This window comes from Dermochelys coriacea, chromosome 13, assembly GCF_009764565.3.
Source record: "Dermochelys coriacea isolate rDerCor1 chromosome 13, rDerCor1.pri.v4, whole genome shotgun sequence".
In the NCBI taxonomy this organism is placed as follows: Eukaryota; Metazoa; Chordata; order Testudines; family Dermochelyidae; genus Dermochelys; species Dermochelys coriacea.
This window is the reverse complement of record NC_050080.1, coordinates 1689875-1709768: the sequence shown is the minus strand read 5'-3', so window position 1 is coordinate 1709768 and position 19894 is coordinate 1689875. Positions and strand designations below refer to the sequence as shown.

At 54.3% G+C, this 19894-nt stretch overlaps 1 protein-coding gene across 1 annotated transcript; it reads left to right on the top strand.

Moving 5' to 3' along the window:
* The first annotated feature begins 1364 nt into the window (after positions 1 to 1364).
* On the top strand, positions 1365 to 11668 carry BPIFA1 (BPI fold containing family A member 1). The gene is made up of 13 exons (XM_043496084.1): positions 1365 to 1454; positions 1806 to 1910; positions 1989 to 2066; positions 2262 to 2624; positions 3288 to 3365; positions 3600 to 3899; positions 4017 to 4995; positions 6658 to 6762; positions 8460 to 8600; positions 8977 to 9061; positions 10230 to 10293; positions 10663 to 10748; positions 11642 to 11668. The coding sequence occupies exons 4-13, from the start codon at positions 2426 to 2428 to the stop codon at positions 11666 to 11668; spliced, it is 2064 nt and encodes a 687-aa protein (XP_043352019.1). The 5' UTR covers positions 1365 to 1454; positions 1806 to 1910; positions 1989 to 2066; positions 2262 to 2425.
* The last annotated feature ends 8226 nt before the right edge of the window (positions 11669 to 19894 follow it).

The window sequence follows — 19894 nt, the reverse complement described above, 5'->3', positions numbered from 1 at the left end:
CACCTTTTGGGCTCCTACTTAGTGTCTCTCTTTCCAGCAGCCATTCAAGGTTCTAGGCTTGATGCAGGAATTATTTGGTATAATTCAGCGTATCATGTTATGTAGCAGATCAGCTATATGAGCATGATGGGCCCAGGGCCCTTCTGGCTTGGAAATCTGTGTTCCATTATTTGATGGTGCCAACACAACTGAGTAGTTGGGGCCTGATTTTCAGGGATGCTGGGAACCTGCTCAGCAGGAGAGGTGGGTGCTGAGCCCCTCTGAAAGGCGGGCCCCCTGCGAGATGACATAGCTGCCATGTGGGCAGTTCTGCAGGAGTGCCTGATGGGGGGCCCAATGGGCCATACTAACATGTACAGCCCTGTTCCTCCCTGCCCAGGGCTCACCAGGGCCATCAGTGACATGACTGGCAATCTTTTCAGACTTTCTAGACTTCGTGTCCCACATGCTCCATGGGCAAAGTCTGGCTGATGAGCATCTCCGTAGTGACTCTGGAGGGCAGCTGCCAGGCGCTGGAGCCACACCCATCGCAGCAAGCCAACCATCATTCCTCGGCAGCCTGCTGTCTGCAGTGGGCAGGCTGTTAGGTGGGCAGGGAGCTGGGCGTCGGTCCAATGCACACGGGGCTGGAGTGGTGCCTTCCTTTGGTGGGCGGGGGGTTGGAGAGGCCAGACCTTTACTCAGGATGCAAGGTAGGAGAGCAGGACAGCCTGTCCATGAGAGTCTGCTTGGCTCAAGAGGACAGGGAGCACGTCTCCCTTTGATCAGATGGCTACTTGGGGGAGGCAGGGGAATGAGATTACCTTTAACTGGGAATACCCTTGGTGCGGTAGGAGGGGGTCTGCTAAGTGGAGGAAGAGGTGTCCCAATAAGTGGCGGTAAGCGGTTGCTTGGTGGGGGTGCAGGTGTATCTACACATCAAGGTGCCTTAGGAGGGGGAACAGGTGTCCCTGTAGGTGGAGAAACATTTAATGGGGTAGCAGGTGTCCCTACAGGTGGAGATATACTCAATATTGGAGTAGGTGTCCCTATAGGTGGAGATGTACTCGGAGGTGTCCCCTTAAGTGGAGATCCACTCAGTGGGGGAATAGGCATCACTAAAGGTAGAGACATACTAAGTGGGGTAGGAGGTGTCCCTACAGTAGGGGATGCACTCAGTGGGGTAGCAGGTCTCTCTATAGGTGGAGAGACACTCAGTGGGGTAGCAGGTGTCCCTATGGTTCGGGGTCCTCTCAGTGGGGTAGCAGGTGTCCCTATAGATGGAGATATACTTGAAGGCAGAGTAGGTGTCCCTATAGGTGGAGAGACACTCAGTGGGGTAGCAGGTGTCCCTATGGTTCGGGGTCCTCTCAGTGGGGTAGCAGGTGTCCCTATAGATGGAGATATACTTGATGGCAGAGTAGGTGTCCCTATAGGTGGAGAGACACTCAGTGGGGTAGCAGGTGTCCCTACAGGTGGAGATGTACTCAATATTGGAGTAGATGTCCCTATAGGTGGAGATGTACCCAGAAAGGCAGTAGTTGTCCCCTTAGGTGGAGACAGACTCAGTGGGGGAGTAGGCATTCCTAAAGGTGGAGACACACTCAGTGGGGTAGCAGGTGTCCCTCTAGGTGGGGAAACACTCAGTGGGGTAGCAGGTGTCCCTATAGGAGGAGAGATACTTGATGGCAGAGTAGGTGTCCCTATAGGTGGAGACACACTCAGTGGGGTAGCAGGTGTCCCTCTAGGTGGAGAGACACTCAGTGGGGTAGCAGATGTCCCTACAGGTGGAGATATACTCAATATTGGAGTACGTGTCCCTAAAGGTGGAGATGTACTCGGAGAGGCAGTAGGTGTCCCCTTAGGTGGAGATCCACTCAGTGCAGGAGTAGGCATCCCTATAGGTGGAGATACACTCAGTAGGGTAGCAGGTCTCCCTATACGTGGAGACACAATCAGTGGGGTAGCAGGTGCCCCTGCAGTAGGAGATACACTCAGTGGGGTAGCAGGTGTCCCTCTAGGAGGAGATATACTTGATGGTGGAGTAGGTGTCCCTATAGGTGGAGACACACTCAGTGGCGTAGCAGGTGTCCCTAAGGTTGGGGATACACTCAATGGGGTAGCAGGTCTCCCTAAAGGTGGAGACACACTCAGTGGGGTTGCAGGTGTCTCTCTAGGAGGAGATATACCTGATGGTGGAGTAAGTGTCCCTATAGGTGGAGACACACTCAGTGGGGTAGCAGATGTCCCTACAGTTGTGGAAACACTCAGTGGGGTAGCAGGTGTCCCTATAAGTGGAGACACACTCAGTGGGATAGCAGGTGTCCCTGTAGTTGGGGATACACTCAGTGGGGTAGCAGGTGTCCCTATAGGAGGAGATATACTTGATGGTGGAGTAGGTGTTCCTATAGGTGGAGAAACACTTAGTGGGGTAGCAGGTGTCCCTATGGTTGGGGATACACTCAGTGGGGTAGCAGGTCTCCCTAAAGGTGGAGACACACTCAGTGGGGTAGCAGGTGTCCCTCTAGGAGGAGATATACTTGATGGTGGAGTAGGTGTCCCTATAGCTGGAGACACACTCAGTGGGGTAGCAGATGTCCCTACGGTTGTGGAAACACTCAGTGGGGTAGCAGGTGTCCCTATAGGTGGAGACACACTCAGTGGGGTAGCAGGTCTCCCGCCGGTTGGGGATACACTCAGTGGGGTAGTAGATCTCCCTATAGGTGAAGACACACTCAGTGGGGTAGCAGGTCTTCCTATACATGGAGACACACTCAGTGGGGTAGCAGGTGTTCCTGTGGTTGGGGATACACTCAGTGGGGTAGCAGGTGTCCCTATGGTTCGGGGTCCTCTCAGTGGGGTAGCAGGTGTCCCTATAGATGGAGATATACTTGATGGCAGAGTAGGTGTCCCTATAGGTGGAGAGACACTCAGTGGGGTAGCAGGTTTCCCTACAGGTGGAGATGTACTCAATATTGGAGTAGATGTCCCTATAGGTGGAGATGTACCCAGAAAGGCAGTAGTTGTCCCCTTAGGTGGAGACAGACTCAGTGGGGGAGTAGGCATTCCTAAAGGTGGAGACACACTCAGTGGGGTAGCAGGTGTCCCTCTAGGTGGGGAAACACTCAGTGGGGTAGCAGGTGTCCCTATAGGAGGAGAGATACTTGATGGCAGAGTAGGTGTCCCTATAGGTGGAGACACACTCAGTGGGGTAGCAGGTGTCCCTCTAGGTGGAGAGACACTCAGTGGGGTAGCAGATGTCCCTACAGGTGGAGATATACTCAATATTGGAGTACGTGTCCCTAAAGGTGGAGATGTACTCGGAGGGGCAGTAGGTGTCCCCTTAGGTGGAGATCCACTCAGTGCAGGAGTAGGCATCCCTATAGGTGGAGATACATTCAGTAGGGTAGCAGGTCTCCCTATACGTGGAGACACAATCAGTGGGGTAGCAGGTGCCCCTGCGGTAGGAGATACACTCAGTGGGGTAGCAGGTGTCCCTCTAGGAGGAGATATACTTGATGGTGGAGTAGGTGTCCCTAAAGCTGGAGACACACTCAGTGGGGTAGCAGATGTCCCTATGGTTGTGGAAACACTCAGTGGGGTAGCAGGTGTCCCTATAGGTGGAGACACACTCAGTGGGGTAGCAGATGTCCCTACAGTTGTGGAAACACTCAGTGGGGTAGCAGGTGTCCCTATAGGAGGAGATATAGTTGATGGTGGAGTAAGTGTCCCTATAGGTGGAGACACACTCAGTGGGGTAGCAGATGTCCCTACAGTTGTGGAAACACTCAGTGGGGTAGCAGGTGTCCCTACAGTTGTGGAAACACTCAGTGGGGTAGCAGGTGTCCCTATAGGTGGAGACACACTCAGTGGCGTAGCAGGTGTCCCTAAGGTTGGGGATACACTCAGTGGGGTAGCAGGTCTCCCGCCGGTTGGGGATACACTCAGTGGGGTAGTAGGTCTCCCTATAGGTGAAGGCACACTCAGTGGGGTAGCAGGTCTTCCTATACATGGAGACACGCTCAGTGGGGTAGCAGGTGTCCCTATAGGTGGAGACACAGTCAGTGGCATAGCAGGTGTCCCTAAGGTTGGGGATACACTCAGTGGGGTAGCACATCTGCCTATAGGTGGAGACACACTCAGTGTGGTAGCAGATGTCCCTACAGTTGTGGAAACACTCAGTGGGGTAGCAGGTGTCCCTATAGGAAGAGATATAGTTCATGGTGGAGTAAGTGTCCCTATAGGTGGAGACACACTCAGTGGGGTAGCAGATGTCCCTACAGTTGTGGAAACACTCAGTGGGGTAGCAGGTGTCCCTATAGGTGGAGACACACTCAGTGGGGTAGCACGTCTCCCTATAGGTGGAGACACACTCAGTGGGGTAGCAGGTATCCCTCTAGGAGGAGATATACTTGATGGTGGAGTAGATGTCCCTATAGGTGGAGACACACTCAGTGAGGTAACAGATGTCCCTACGGTTGTGGAAACACTCAGTGGGGTAGCAGGTGTCCCTATAGGTGGAGACACACTCAGTGGGGTAGCAGGTGTCCCTATGGTTGGGGATACACTCAGTGGGGGAGCAAGTGTCCCTATATGTGGCGGTCCTCACAGTGGGGGAGTAGATGTCTCTATAGGTGAAGGTACGCTGGATGGGGGAGCAGATGTCTCCATAGGTGGAGATACAGTCCATGCAGTAGCCGATGTTCCTATAGATGAAGGTGTCCCTATAAGTGGAGAGAGGGTGTTGGGAGAGAGATCAGGGGCCTCTGTAGGTGGAGATCTGCTCGATGCGGGAACAGATGTCACTCTAGAGGGAGAGATGCTCAGTGTGACAGCAGGCCTCCCTGTCGGTGGAGGTTTGTCTGTGGGAGATCTGCCTGGCTTTGGAGATTCGCTTCTCAGGAGACATCAGAGAGCTGTCCCACCTGCTGGAGATCTACCTGTCATGGGACCAATTCCCAGGCGAGAGATCGGCAGTGCAGGCCCGCTGGGCGCTGAGCTAACCAAAGTAGTGTGGTAAGTTGAATCCCAAATGATGAAAAATAAATAGGATGAAATTCAATGAGGGCAAATGCAAAATACTCCACTTAGGAAGGAACAATAAATGGCACAAGTACAGCATGGGCAAGGACTGCCTAGGCAGGAGTCCCGAAGAGAATAATCTGGGGTGATAGTGGATCACAACCTAAACATGTGTCACTAAGGTTACTCTGCTGCAAAAAAAAGCAAACATGGTTCTGGGCTGTTTTAGCAGGAGTGTTGTAAGCAAGACCAAGAAGTAATTCTTCTGCTCTACTCCGCGCTGATACAGCCTCAGCCAGGGCTCTGTGCCCAGCTTTGGGCACCACACTTCAGGACAGAAGTGGACAAATTGGAGAAAGTCCAGAGGAGAGGAACAAAAATGATTAAAGGCCTAGAAAACATGACCTATGAGGGACGATTGGAACAATTGTGTAGTCTGGAAAGAGAAGACTGAGGGGACATAAGACAACAGGATTCAAGTACCGCTAAGGTTGTTATGAAGAGGAGGGTGATAAATTGTTCTCCTAATCCACTGAGGACAGGACAAGAAGCAATGGGCTTATATGGCAGTGAGGGCAGTTTAGGTTGGACACTAGGAAAAACTTCCCAACTGTCAGGGTGGTTAAGCAAAGGAACAAATTACTTAGGGAGGTTGTGGAATCTCTGTTACTGGAGGTTTTTAAGAGCACCTGTCAGGGATGGTCTAGATTGAAGCCTCTAGATAATACTTAGTGTGCCTCAGTGCAGGGCACCAGCTTAGATGACCTACTAAGGTCCCTTCCAGACCAAGGTTTCTATGATTCTAGGAAGCCAGCAGGACAGAGCCACGCAGGCTGTGTCAAGGTGCAGGGAGGGGTCAGTGTGAGAGCTGTGGTTTAACAGTTAGTGTGGATTAGAGATTCTGTCCTACTGGAACAATTATGAGGCCTCTCAAGCCACAGTAGCCACTATGCTGCTCACTGCGGCTGCACAAAACATCTTGGGAATGGTGAGGCTGCAGCCCAGATCCTCCTGCTCCAGAAATACAGGACCCAGTCACAGGAGCTTCATTAGCTTGTAGCAGTATAGGGCATGGGACACATGGCAGAGTGGTTCTAATGCACACCGACACTTGCCATAGAATTACAGTTCACTAAGGAACTGCATGCCTGATTCGCCTCTCACTTTCACTTGGCTTGCACCTGTATAAATCCATAGGGCTGGACTCTGCCCTCACTTACATCACTTTTACACTAGTGTAAATCCACTGCATTTCGTGGCATCCCACCTCTGGATTCTCCTCAGTGTGAGTGACAGAGGAATCAGGCTCAGTGGTTCTTATACACCGATGTTGCTGTTCATCAGGGGGCCACTTTGTGCTTTATAAACTTTACTTAGGTCTCACTGTGAAGATAAGAGCCATTGTCCCTGTTTTGTACAGCTAGGAGGTGATACGCGCAAGGTCCCCCACAATGTATGTGACAGAATCCCGAAATCCTGAGCTTTGGTCCCTTGCTCTACCCATTAGCACACACTGCCCCAACACACTGAAAAGGACATTTTTCACTAAAAAAAAGGGGGGAGGGGCAGAAAAGGGATTTGAGGGTTTGAAATATCTCAGTTGCTCACCCTGCTGGTCCAAGCATTTCTTCCCACTAGCTCTGGTTTCTTTTGCAGGCTTAGAATCGAGGAAGTCACTGCCCCTAACGTAACAGTGGACGTCTTATCTAACAGTGTATTGGAAATTACCTTAAAATTGAAACTACACATTGCAGTTAAGAGGTCAGTAACTATCTGGCATTTTCTTTTGTTGTTCATTAGCAGAAAGACTCCAGAATGGAGCAGGTTGCTCTATAGATCTATGCTCTTAAGCAAAGTTGCATCTACTTTATTTTATAGGTACCAATTGATATTTGAGGGAAAGGGCCAAATTCTTCATTGATGTTAATTGGTGCAGCTCCACTGAAACCAATCAAGATGTTCCAGTTTACACCACCAAGAATTTGGCATAAAATGTCCACTACTTTAGGAAGAGGTGTTCCAGGCACATAGTCTTCCATGCCAAAGATGGAGTAAAGACATCAATGCAGAGAGAGAGCAAATGGTTTTCATACAGACCCTTTTAGTTTCTTGCAAGGAGGTAGCCATGGGTTTGCCATTCTTTTCCGAGCCATTTCCTTCTTCACCAAAGGCTGCTGGGAATGCTGCTGCTGCACCAGAAATCTGAACTGTCCAGTAGTTTAAGGGAGCAATTTCTTAAAATACAGGAGCAATGGAGACAGGCTGCTTTACCCCAGCTGAGGACTTGGTTCTGTATATTCATGGATGGCATTTCTGGGACTCATCTCAACTAGCAGAGAGGGAAAAACTAGGTCATTGATAGTTGCTTCTTAAAGAGCCCCAGGTTGTGATGACTCCAGGTGGGTGAATAGGGTTTCCCCCAGTAAAGAAATTTGGCCTGGGGCACCTGGTTGCTAATGAAGTTGCCCAGGGTGATGTATTCTCCCAGTAGGGCGCTGCCTAGCAAATGTCTAGGGATGGCAAGTGCCAGAGCTGCTGACCTCTCCTGCTCTCAGACCATGGCGTTTGGCTCTATGCAAACAGGTCATGGGTGTTGGGCCCTGGATTCCTTTTGATGCTGTATGTCTGGCATGAGACTACAGACCATGAGGCACTTTCACTCCCAGCACTCTTTGTGAGGCATTGCATCTGCAGCTGGAGGGGCAGGTTGTGAGGGCACCTGCCCCTCAGTTATGGGTTGTTGTATGGCACTCCACATTTAGTGCCCATTAAATTATCTAGTTGCTTTGCCCATCATTGTTCTTAGAGGAGCTTTGCTGAACTGTACTTTTTATGGGGACCTTTCAGTGGTTACGGGGCACTTGGGATATGGCTACACTGAGAAGAAAAAAAAAAAAAGACCCAGGATAGCAAGTCTCAGAGCCAGGGGCAAGTGACTCGGGCTCACACTATGGGGCTAAAAATAACAATGTGGGCTGTCAGGCTTGGGCTGGATCTGGGCTCTGAGACCCACCCCCATCACTGGGGGTTTCAGAGCCAGGGTTCCAAGTTCCCAAGTGGGAATGTCTGCAAGCTGCTATTTTTAGTCCTGTAGTGCAAGCCCAAGTCAGCTGACCCGAGGAGCTCTCAGGCTTGCTGCTGTGGGTTTATTTTTGCAGTGTTGTCCTGACCTGTGAGGTACAATTTCCAGTGCTGCATAGGAAAGGCAGCTTGTGGGCCATGTGAAAGCCAACACATGGCAGGTAGGGAAGCACATGCATTTTTGTTTGGATTCACACTTTGAATGTTGTGACAAACATATAAAAACCCTTTGTGGGGTCAGTGACAGCCAGTTTTCAGCACGTGCTTGTGCTGTTTCTGGGCCATGACCCAACAGTCTCTCTTTGGAAGAATCGGATTGCAAGACTGTATGAAGGGCATGAGTTAGGGATTAGTTTAACCCGAGCATGTTTCTTTAGTCCCCTTGACCTCTTAGGTGAAATAATTGAAGTTGAAGTGCTCAAGAACATCACCATTGCAATCAGAAGGGGAAATACCAGCCTCGTCCTTGAGGAGTGCAAAACCCCTTTTGGTTACATGGACATCAAAGTTCTGGAAGCGTAAGTAACAGCTACTTGTCTGGACTCCAGCAGCATTGCTCAGTAAACAACTGGGGTATAGTGTGTGCTGCAGGGCACCCATCCCGCTTGCAACATCTGACCCTGAAATATTGCATGACCAAAGGTTCTTACACTTAAGGAGGGTTTGATTTCTAGTCAATATTCAGCTGCATCGTGAACTACGGAGACAGTCAGCCTTTCACTCCGGTGTGCGCGTGGAATGAAGGGGAGTCTCAATTGTGGGCCCATGGGAATGCCTTACAGACTTGATGCTGCTCATTGCTTTAGGATGAACACATCTCTCCTGTATTGTGACTCCTAACTCCACTGATAAGCAAGCTGCCGCTATTAACCATTGAATGTTTAACCTACGCAGATCTTCCCTGCCACTGGAGAATGAAATCCTGACCCTTGTAACGTGTGTACTGGACAGAACCCTGCCTCAGATCCTGCAAAAGACTGTGAGTCTAAAAAGAGTTTCTGCTCTGGGTTGAGCTGAATAAGGACACCTCTTAAAAATGCATTGATGGATGACTAGCCTTTCAGTTAGTTCCAGCTGTCACTGACTGCCCAGAGAGAGCTGGCAGGGAATCAAAAGTTTCTTTTCAGGTGTTAAGTATTTTTCTCTGAATCTCTTAAGAACAACTGATCTGTGCTGAGGTTTTGACCATTCAAGATGGCAGAACTATTGTAATATCAGCAAAGCTCATGAGATTTCCACTAGTTTGACATGAAGTCTCATGGGAGCAGTTGATCTCACACGATGTCAGCAGTTCTCCAGAGTGTAAACGTACCCATCCCAGCATGAGTGCCCGACTGCACATGCATGATGTCAGGGTCACGTGTGAACTGTGTTGGAGTGTTTGTGACTAGGCACAATCCTTATCTTAAATCCTGAACAATGGCTGCTTGCACCTTTTGCAGCAGTTGTGTGCAGGGTTTGACCCGGAGGCAGCCGCAACTGGACCCTAATAGCACCTCACTGGCGGAAAAACCTAAGCAAGTCCCAGGGTGGGAGGGGATTCCCAGGAGGAAATGCAGCAGAACCCCCAAAGCACCAGAAGAGCAGAGCTGCTGTGGAGATGGGAACATCAGGTCAATGACTGCAACCTACAGGAGGGGCGCACTGCGAAGAGGCTCAGTCTGATTTCATGGTTTGAAGTCAGAGCTGGTCAGCCTGCTGGGATGCCCCATATCAGCTTCCTAGGTCATCCTGCCCCTCCCCGGGCCCGGGCCAGCTTGTGCCCTAAATTGCACCCCATGAACATCGTCAGGGTCACAAATTTATTAAGAAAAAGCCAGTTGTGAAGGAGCTGATTGGCACCTTCCCAGACTTAACTTAAGAAAGCTTCGGTTATGACGGTGCCAGTGAAAACACGTTGGGAAATATAGACACAGAGGCTCTCCAAACTGCCTGCCTGGGCCACTGCCCTTTAAACCGAGTTACCTGAGGCTTCGGAAGCAGTGCATACTCCGAGTTGTATTCCTTTTGTTTAATCAGTCCCTTGATTAAACATCTCAATGATAAAAACAATGGCAACTTTACTAAACCGCCCCAGTGTCATGTCCTCACTGCTGGGCACCATGACTGATTAGTGGTGGCTACACTTGTGTTACTTTGTGTTACAGTTGTGCCCAGTGATAAATGCTGTTGTGTCCAGCTTGTATGGAACATCCTTAAGCATAGCAAGACGTAAGTTCCTTCTTTGCTACTTCTCCCTCTTTCTTTTCAGGGCCCAGATCCTGCCCCCCCCCATCCCTCACCACTTGGGCAATAAAGTATTACCCCAACACTGGTACCCCAGAGATATTTATAGTCACCTACTCCTGGGGGAAACAGTAACAGGGCCTGAAGAGCAAAATTCTTCAGTGGATCAGATGTTTGGGGGCAGGCTCTGAAGGGGGTAATAGTTCCTTATCTCCCTGTCTCAATTCACTGCTGAAGTCCAAACCAATCTGCTAACCTGCACTAGGACTTTCATTTCTTTATGCCTCCGAGAGGTCAGTTGCTGCCAGGCCTCTTGGCCACATTCATTTCTCATGTGCTCTTTGGTCTCTGCAGTTGTGATGTCACCTCCTGGAGGGAACAGCCCATCTTCCATCTTTAAAATGTCGTTTAATCCCAACATCATTGTGCTAGAATTGACAGTAAGTGCTTCCACCTTGCCTAGGCAAAGATGTGGGGGGCACCTCTTGCTGCAGGGCTCAGGCTTTGAGCTCCTAGTGAGAGGTCTGTTGGACTCGCACAGGACTTCCTGGCACAGAAGGAATCAGCTCATTACAGAGGGGCAGATCCAGAGCTCTTGTCAATTTGCTCAGCTCCACTGAAGTCAACAGAGCTACAGCAGTGGAGGATCTGGCCCCTATGCTAGGGACTGGAGACTGAGCGTCTGGAGACTCCCAGCTACCCTGTCAATGGATTTGCTGTTCCAGAGAGGCTGGGCTAGGAATAGCCTGTGTTTGCTCCGATGCAGACACACGAGGATGTTTCCTGACCCAAGAGAGTCTTCTGTGTCTTGGAGGTGCTGCCTTATTCCCTGTGGCTTGGAGGCAGAGAAGTCCCAGGAACAAGTAGCGTCTCCTCGGCTCCTGTTGCGCTCAGTGCGTCACTTTCTAAAGACTGAGGACTTGGTCCAAGGCACACTGAGTTTTTCCACCGGTGTCTGGGCATTGGCTCGGTCCCCAGGGCGACTCTGTCTTGAAGCCCAGGTAGAACCGCTGAGCCCCATGACAATTGCTCACATGAACCCGGCGGGGAAGCGCGTGGCCAGAGTGTCCCTGCTATCGTGCACTCCTCTCTGGAGACGCTTGAGCATGCAGTGACCCCTTCCCTGTGTGCAATTCACTGTAGGAGCCTCACTGGCCCTTTCTGTAACCTCACTGGGTTGAGAAGACCTGCCTTGTGCCTCCACTTTTAGGGCTGGGTTCCGTTTCTTACGCCAGGCAGGGATACAGGTGTAAGGCCCATTACAGGATCACTGGCCCTTTAACAGGGGCTCTGGATCAGCCCCACCTGTGACGCAACCAATGCTTCTCCCCAGGTGGGGAAACAGAAGAAAGTCATGTGACCCAGTCAGGCCTGGGGATAGACTCCAGACAGGAAGGCTGGTTGGGGGGCTGCAGGCTGTTAGAAGGGGCCCACAGGGTACCGTGAGACACCAGGGGAGCAAAGACTCCAGGTAGGCAGGGCTGGGAGTGGCTGGCTGAAGCGTGCAGTAGGATGAACTTACTTTTGCTCTGGACATCGAGGACTTTATTTTGGAACCATTCAGTGAACCAGACTAAGCAAGCGGGTCATTGGCAACGAGAAAGCCTTTGAGACTTCAGTGAGGAACCCTGAGGAGAGGGAAGCTGAGGCATGGGTGCTGATGGCCATGAATTGGTGCTATGGAGGCAGTGACTTGGTACAGGGCCAGCTTGCAGTCCAGTTCACCTGCACAGAGACCAGGTCAGGGAGGTGTGTCCAAGGGCGTGGTGCAGGGTCCTGCCCAGAAAGCTATACAGAACGCTAGCTTTTCACCACAAGGTCTTTTTTATTTCACAGGGTCGCAGTCTTATTGAACAAATACTGCCTCTGCTTCCTGAAAATACCACTGAGGTTAGTGAATTTAATTTGTATGCCACGCTCTCTCATCTCTGGTGACAGGCTTTCCCCACAGTGTAACTGCTTCAACTTTTCAGTTCCCTACTATGGAAACACAGAAAACCTTTCAGAGCTGCTGTTGACAGATGGTACTCCTAGAAACCAAAGCAGCTGGAGAACCATGTCTGATCAGTTGAAATCTAACCTGTGTTATGTAGTGGGATGGGAACACTTAAGCAGGATCTAGTGTAGATTTGCTTACAGGGTTGCTTCGAGCTGTTGCAGGATGAACATCTGCAGGATGAAATGGTAGGTTTCCTGAGCAAAGTACAGCTGCTAAAAGATAACTGCAAGAATCCGTGGCCATTGGTATTGGTATAATATAGTGTAACATAGTGTGTTGGTCTAGCACAACTATACAACTCAGAGCTCCCTGAGTTTATTATTTATTCGATGGCTAATTCTCCTGCAGTGCAGACACACACAGCCTAGCAACCATACCAGCGTTAAATGTGCTTTCACAATCTGTATAAAGATATTTGCAGGTTCAATTTGACACCATTAAGGACACAACCAAGGACTGAAATAAACACACAGCAGTATACGGATATAGTGGCTCGGCTGCTGCCAGTCACTTTGTTGTCCTGGAAGCCTTGTCTTCTGTCTGTCCCTGTGCTGGAAAATCTGCCCAATGGGAATGGACATGTCTGATTGCGTGCAACCCTTTAATAATGGTTCCCTTCCAATTTCCAGTCAGCGGAGGAAAAGATCTATTAGGCACATGAAACAAAACAGCCAGCTTTCTTCAGCTGGGGCAGAAAGAAAACCCGTATTTGTTCATTTCAGCTAGGCTAGATCAAGGAGTCCCATTGCCAATTGCAGAAGGCAGTAGCTCTGGCCAAGCAACGATTGATTTCCTTTCCCCTGGGAGGTGTTTGAATTTTTATCTGAAACATTATCACTTGCGCCCTTTTTGTACTTTTTCATAATGAAAACAAAAATTACAAACACCCATTTCTGACTTGCGCCATCACCCAGGATGCTGGGTATCATAAAGGTGCCATTGTCAAGAAGCTCCAAATGTCTCTGGCATGCGAAGTGATTGTGATTGTTCCTTGTTCTGCAGAATGCTGCCCTGCTGCCTGTCCCCCAAGGCTGAGCCTCAGTACCAGGACCACCACATCTGGAGACTGCTGAGCTGTGTTTGTCCTGTTGCCTTAACATCAACTTAAGCCTTTCACGCTTCCAAAATGTTCTGCTGTTATGAACCCTTAAGGGTATTTCTTGAAAACAAACATGCTTCTTTATCTTTTGAATCTTTGGAAATGTATGCTAAATGTGATCATGAATTCTATTCTGGTGTTTGATCCTATGAATTGTCTATATAAAATTACAGCATTGCTTCTAACCTGAATGGTAAATTGTCATATCATGGATGACGATACAGTATTTCTCCTTCAATAAAGAATCTATTCCCTCTCCACTGGTGTACTTACCTTTCCAATGTGTCCCAAATTCCTAGAGTCTTCTTATTAGGGCCTGAATCAAAATTCCAGATCCTAACTCCCCTGTTCAGACCTGTGTTCAGAGCTCAGTTCCACCTCTGCCTTTTTCTCTATACGTGAGCGTAACTGAAACATGGGCTCTGGAACGCCTTAAACGTTCAGAAACATTTGCATCTGCATTCATTCAGGACTTTGCAGCTTTGGCACCTCTCGCACAGTGGTGTAGTATGACTTCTATGGGGGGGGGCAGGAAACAGCTGGGCATGCCCAGAGTTGAAAGTAACTGAGGACACTTACCAGTACGGGGCGGGAGGAGGCCCTTGGGTGGAAGGGGTGGGGCTGGGGGGGTCAGCATCCCCCAGCCTGCCCTTACATGCCGTGTGGCCCGTGCCGCCCGGGGCTCCTGTTGATTTAAAGGGCCCGTGGCCCCGGACACCGCTGTTGTACTGGCAGCGGCATCCGGAGCCCCGGGCCCTTCTAAATCGCCGGCCTCAGGACAGCTGCTCCCTTTGCCCCCGCCCCAGGCCTGTCGGCGGCCAAGGGGGGCAAAAGGGGCAGGAATGTTAAAGCACTGCAGGGTCCTTTGCCACAGCAGCGCTTTAACGTTGCTGGCCCCCCCATCCCTACCCCATCGGCTGGTAGGGTCCCTCCCGGCAGGGCCGCCAACGGGTGGGCCGACGGGTGGGCCGGGGCAGGTTGTTACTGGTACGCCATACCAGCCCCTACTGACTCACCTTCACCCCTGGGCGTGCCCCAGCTCTGCACGGTGAGGTCTGGGAAGGGCGCACAACATCCATCCCCGACCCACCGCAGCGTGACACCCAGACAAGCTGGGTTGTTGGGGGGGGGTCCAACCAAAAAATATAACACACAGTTGGATGTGGGGGGAGAAAGCCTAAGTGCAAAAGTTTGGAAAACAGCTCAGGGTGCCCCCCACCCCCTTAGCTACCTCCTCCCTGCACCCTGAGCTACTCCCCTGCCCCTACACATCGCCTAGCTACCCCCTCCCTGCACCTTTCCTCGATACCAGCTCCCTGAGCTCCCCCCACCACCACACGGAAGCTCAGGGTGCAAGCAGGCTGTAGCTAGGGGCTGTGTGTGGACAGGGAGCATCACAGGGTGCAAGGCGAGGGATAGCTCAGGGAGGAGGTAACTAAGGACTGTGCACGGGCAGGAGGGCACCTCAGGGTGCAAGGAGGGTATAGCGAGGGGCTGTGTGTCCGGAGGGCTCCTCTGTGGTCCCTGTTCTCAGTGGGCTCTGCCAGCCCCGGAGCCGAGGGGGTGGGACAGGGAGTGGAGTTGCCCTCAGTGCTACTCCCAGGGAGGAGCTCAGGGGGTGGCTGTGTGCAGGTGGGGGGGGGGGGTAGCTAGAGGCTGTGTGCAGACGGGGATAGCCCAGGGTGCAGGGAGGGGGTGGCTAGGGGCTCTGTGAGGGCAGGGGGTGGCTAGGTGTGCTGGCAGGGGGGTAGCTCAGAGTGCAGCTAGGGGCTATGTACAGACAGAAATAGCTCAGAATGCAGGCAGGGGGTAGCTAGAGACTGTGTGCAGACAGGGGTAGCTCAGGGTGCAGGCAGGGAGTAGCTGGGGGCTGTGTGCTGGCAGGGGGTAGCTCGGGGCTGTGTGCTGGCAGGGAGTGTGGCTCAGGGTGCAGGCAGGGAGTAGCTGGGGGCTGTGTGCTGGCAGGGGGTAGCTCGGGGCTGTGTGCTGGCAGGGAGTGTAGCTCAGGGTGCAGGCAGGGGGAGCTGGGGGCTGTGTGCCCAGAAGGCTCCTCTGTGGTCCCTGTTCTCAGAGGGCTGCCAGCCCCAGAGCTGTCCCCAGTACTATCCTGCTTTTGCATTGCAATTTGGGGGGGGCAACAGCCCCGTGCCCCTCAACTCTGCCCATGGGCTCCAGGCTTCAGCCACACACGGGGTCTGGGGATCACAGCTTCAACTCCGGGGGGCACGCTGGCGATTGGATTCTGGGCATCAGCCGGACCACTGGTTGAGAACTGCTGACCTAGACCATCCCTGACAGGTGTTTGTCCAACCTGTTCTTAAAAACCTTCAATGACGGGATTCCACCACCTCTCTTGGAAGCCAATTCCAGAGTTTAACTGCCCTCGAAGTTAGAAAGTTTCTCCTAACATCTAACCTGAACCTCCCTTGCTTCAGATGATGCTGATTACGGCTTGTCCTACCTCCAGTTCAGATATGTCAGAAGTTACCACTGGCTGAAGAGACAAGTATCTTCGCTGTCCCTTGTTGTGAGTACGGGGGCAGGGGTCTTGTCCTCTATCCAGTGATGAGCTGCCAAAAATCTTAACAACTGGTTTCCTATAAAAAGTTCTGATTCAAGGGATGTGCCCCAGTATGCATTTTTTGTACCAACGGGGTTACCATATGTCTGTATTTTCCCGGGAGGAATTTTTAAATTTAAAAATTCCTCCCGGACGGTGATTTAAGAACCAAAAAGCCTGACCTGTCCGGCAAAAATACGGATGTATGTTAACCCTGCCTAAAGTTGTTTTTTAAAAAGATGGACCTGAACTAAAAATGAGCTCTGTTTCACATGTGTGGGTCCCTGCCACTCCCTGGGGGGTGTGCTAGGGTGACCAGATGTCCCGATTTTATAGGGACAGTCCCGATTTTGGGGTCTTTTTCTTATATAGGCTCCTATTACCCCCTGTCCTGATTTTTCACACTTGCTGTCTGGTCACCCTAGGGTGTGCACATGTGTGGGTCCCAGTTGCTCCCTGCCCCCCCTCATTGAAGCAGGTGTGCAGGATTACTGCCCTGGGAACTGCAGGGCACCAGTGGACGTGGGGCCAGCTGCAGACAGGGGCATGGGGCAGGGCTAGCTGGAGGCAGGGGTGCAGGGGCTGGCTGTGGGCAGGGCAGGGGCTGGCTGTGGGCAGGGGCTGCGGGGGTGGCTGGAGGCAGGGGCTGGTGCAGGCAGGGCAGGGGGGTGCGGTAGGGACAGGCTGCAGGCAGAGGGCGCGGGGATGGCTGGAGGCAGGGGCTGGCTGTGGGCAGGACAGGGGGTGTGGGGGTGGCTGGATAGAGGGCAGGGGGTGGCTGGAGACAGGCTGGCTGCGGGCAGAAGATGCGGGGGTGGCTGGAGACAGGGGCTGGCTGGAGCCAGGGGTTGCGGGGGGGGCTGGAGGCAGGGGCTGGCTGCAGGCAGGGGGTATGTGCGGCAGGGGCAGGGGGTGCAGGGGGTGGCTGGAGGCAGGGGCTGGCTGTGGGCAGGGGGTGCGGGGGGGGGGCTGGAGGTAGGGGCTGGCTGGAGCCAGGGGGTGCGGGGGGGGGGGGGGGCTGGAGGTAGGGGCTGGCTGTGGGCAGGGGGTGCGGGGATGGCAGGAGATAGGGGCTGGCTGGAGCCAGGGGGTGCGGGGGGGGGCTGGAGGCAGGGGCTGGCTGCAGGCAGGGGGTATGTGCGGCAGGGGCAGGGGGTGCCTGGAGGCAGGGCAGGGGGTGGCTGGCTGGAGGCAGGGCAGGGGGTGCAGGGGTGGCTGGAGGCGGGGGCTGGCTGTGGGCAGGGGGTGCGGGGGTGGCTGGAGGCAGGGGCTGGCTGTGGGCAGGGGGTGCGGGGGTGGCTGGAGGCAGGGGGGTCAGGGGGTGGCTGGCTGTGGGCAGGGCAGCGGGTGGCTGGAGGCAGGGCAGGGGGTTCAGGGGGTGGCTGGCTGGAGGCAGGGCAGGGGGTGCAGGGGTGGCTGGAGGCGGGGGCTGGCTGCGGGCAGGGGGTATGTGCGGCAGGGGCAGGGGGTGCAGGGGGTGGCTGGAGGCAGGGGCTGGCTGCGGGCAGGGGGTGCGGGGGTGGCAGGAGATAGGGGCTGGCTGGAGCCAGGGGGTGCGGGGGGGGGCTGGAGGCAGGGGCTGGCCGCAGGCAGGGGGTATGTGCGGCAGGGGCAGGGGGTGCCTGGAGGCAGGGGCTGGCTGTGGGCAGGGGGTGCAGGGGTGGCTGGAGGCGGGGGCTGGCTGCAGGCAGGGGGTGCAGGGGGTGGCTGGCTGCGGGCAGGGCAGCGGGTGGCTGAGGGCAGGGGGTGCAGGGGTGGCTGGAGGCGGGGGCTGGCTGCGGGCAGGGGGTATGTGCGGCAGGGGCAGGGGGTGCAGGGGGTGGCTGGAGGCAGGGGCTGGCTGCGGGCAGGGGGTGCGGGGGTGGCAGGAGATAGGGGCTGGCTGGAGCCAGGGGGTGCGGGGGGGGGCTGGAGGCAGGGGCTGGCCGCAGGCAGGGGGTATGTGCGGCAGGGGCAGGGGGTGCCTGGAGGCAGGGGCTGGCTGTGGGCAGGGGGTGCAGGGGTGGCTGGAGGCGGGGGCTGGCTGCAGGCAGGGGGTGCAGGGGGTGGCTGGCTGCGGGCAGGGCAGCGGGTGGCTGAGGGCAGGGGGTGCAGGGGTGGCTGGAGGCAGGGCAGGGGGTGCAGGGGTGGCTGGAGGCGGGGGCTGGCTGCGGGCAGGGTGCTGGGTGCTCACGGGGAGAGCGGCTCGGAGCAGCCGGGGACCCACCAGGCAGCAGCGGGAGCCCCGGGGAGCCGCAGCAGCACCAGGGCTCGCGCCCAGGGCCCGGCGGCAGCCCACGTGGCAGCGCCCCCGGCGGCCGGAGGAGGAATTTCACCACTTCCCGGCCGGCGCCCAGCAAAGCCCCAGCGCCCCCTGCAGGGACGCGGGTGAACCGCCGGCTCCAAACGTCACCGCGCCCGGGCCGGCTCCAGCTCCCCGCTGCCCCTGCCCCGCCTTGTCCCCGCCCGGCTGCACCCGCCCGCCCCGCTCTGGTTCTGCTCTGTGCGTCTGAGGCGGCCCCTGCAATACACCTGCTGGAGGCGCTGAGCCCCGCCACCGCGATCGCCACCCCGGTGCTCAAAGCTCCACCGACGCCGGCAGCCGGGTCCCGATGCCCGCGGCTGTTGCGAGCCCTGAGATCAGTCGTTTGCCAGGCTCAGTCTCTGGGGGAGCCTGGTGCCCTGGGACGGCAGCCGAGGGCCTGCTCGCGCTGTTGGGCGGTGACCCGGGACAGGGACGGGGCGTTGAAGGAAACGTGCAAACCCGCTCCCAGGAATACCGAGCTCCCGTCACACCCCAAACCGCCCTGGTGAAACAGCTGCTCTGGGCTGTGCTGCCTGACTCCGCTGCCGAGGTCACCGTGGTAGCCTCCTAAATGCTTTAAAGCCCCAAAGGTCATTCACCAGGCCTTTAACACTAAGCACCCAAGCTGGGCCCTGAACCGGCTCCTCTGAGCGTCTGCGGGCGGAGAAACGATATAAGCCCAGCTCGCCCCCTTTTCACGAAAGAACCTCAGCGTCCAGCGTGGCGGGGAGCCAGCCCCTTCCTGGCGGGCGTGCTCCGTGCCCTGGCAGCAGGTGCTTCCGCTCCGAGGGAAAGGCCAGAGCCTGCATGGGTAGGAGGGTTCAATCCCCTCCCCTGACGAGCAGCCCTAGCGGGTTGTTCGAAGGGTGGGGAAGCACAATGCTGTGTTGCTGTTTGCACTGCCCCAGTCACTTTCTCTTCTGCCACATTGCAGTGCACACGAGAGAAAAAGTCGGCACCAGATGCAACGGAAGAGACTGCGCCTTTGTATCTTGGTGCTGAGAAATTCCCAATTCTCAGGGCAGCCCGTCTGCCTCCTTTTTCACTGAGGAAATGAGGCAAATAGCATGTTTTGGTTCGTTGACAGAGGGGGGTATTTGTTTAGAAACAACATGCTGCCTATCGCTGATGCAGCGAGCAAAGAATCCTGAAAACCCCGAAAGAAAACTGCTGCTGCTTCCCACAAGTTTGGAAGCTGTGGCACGGCCGCCCCTTTCTGCAGAGAGAACGTGGGGGCAGGAAGCAGGGACGGATTCTGGGACATCCCCCTCTGTGATTTGCTTCTCAATTACTTGGAGGGAGAAGGAAGATTATTCCCACGTCCTCCGCTGGCAGCATCTGTGGGTCAGGCCCTGGGCTCCACCACAGACCTAGCCCCATGCCAAGTAAAGCGGTGGAGACTCTGCCCCTCGCTCACCCTTCCACCACCCTGTCAACGTGATTCCACACTCCTGCACAGTGCAGGGTCCAGCTCAGGGACACGGGGCTCTGAATTCCCTGCAGCCCAGCTTGGGGCTCTCAGGTGGGGCCCAGTTACAGGGTCGATTCCTTCCTACTTTACAAGGAGATGAGCTGTTGAATTTTCCATACAACGTTCGCTATAGTTTTTAGCTTGCCACAGAATTAAAAACACAACACATTTCA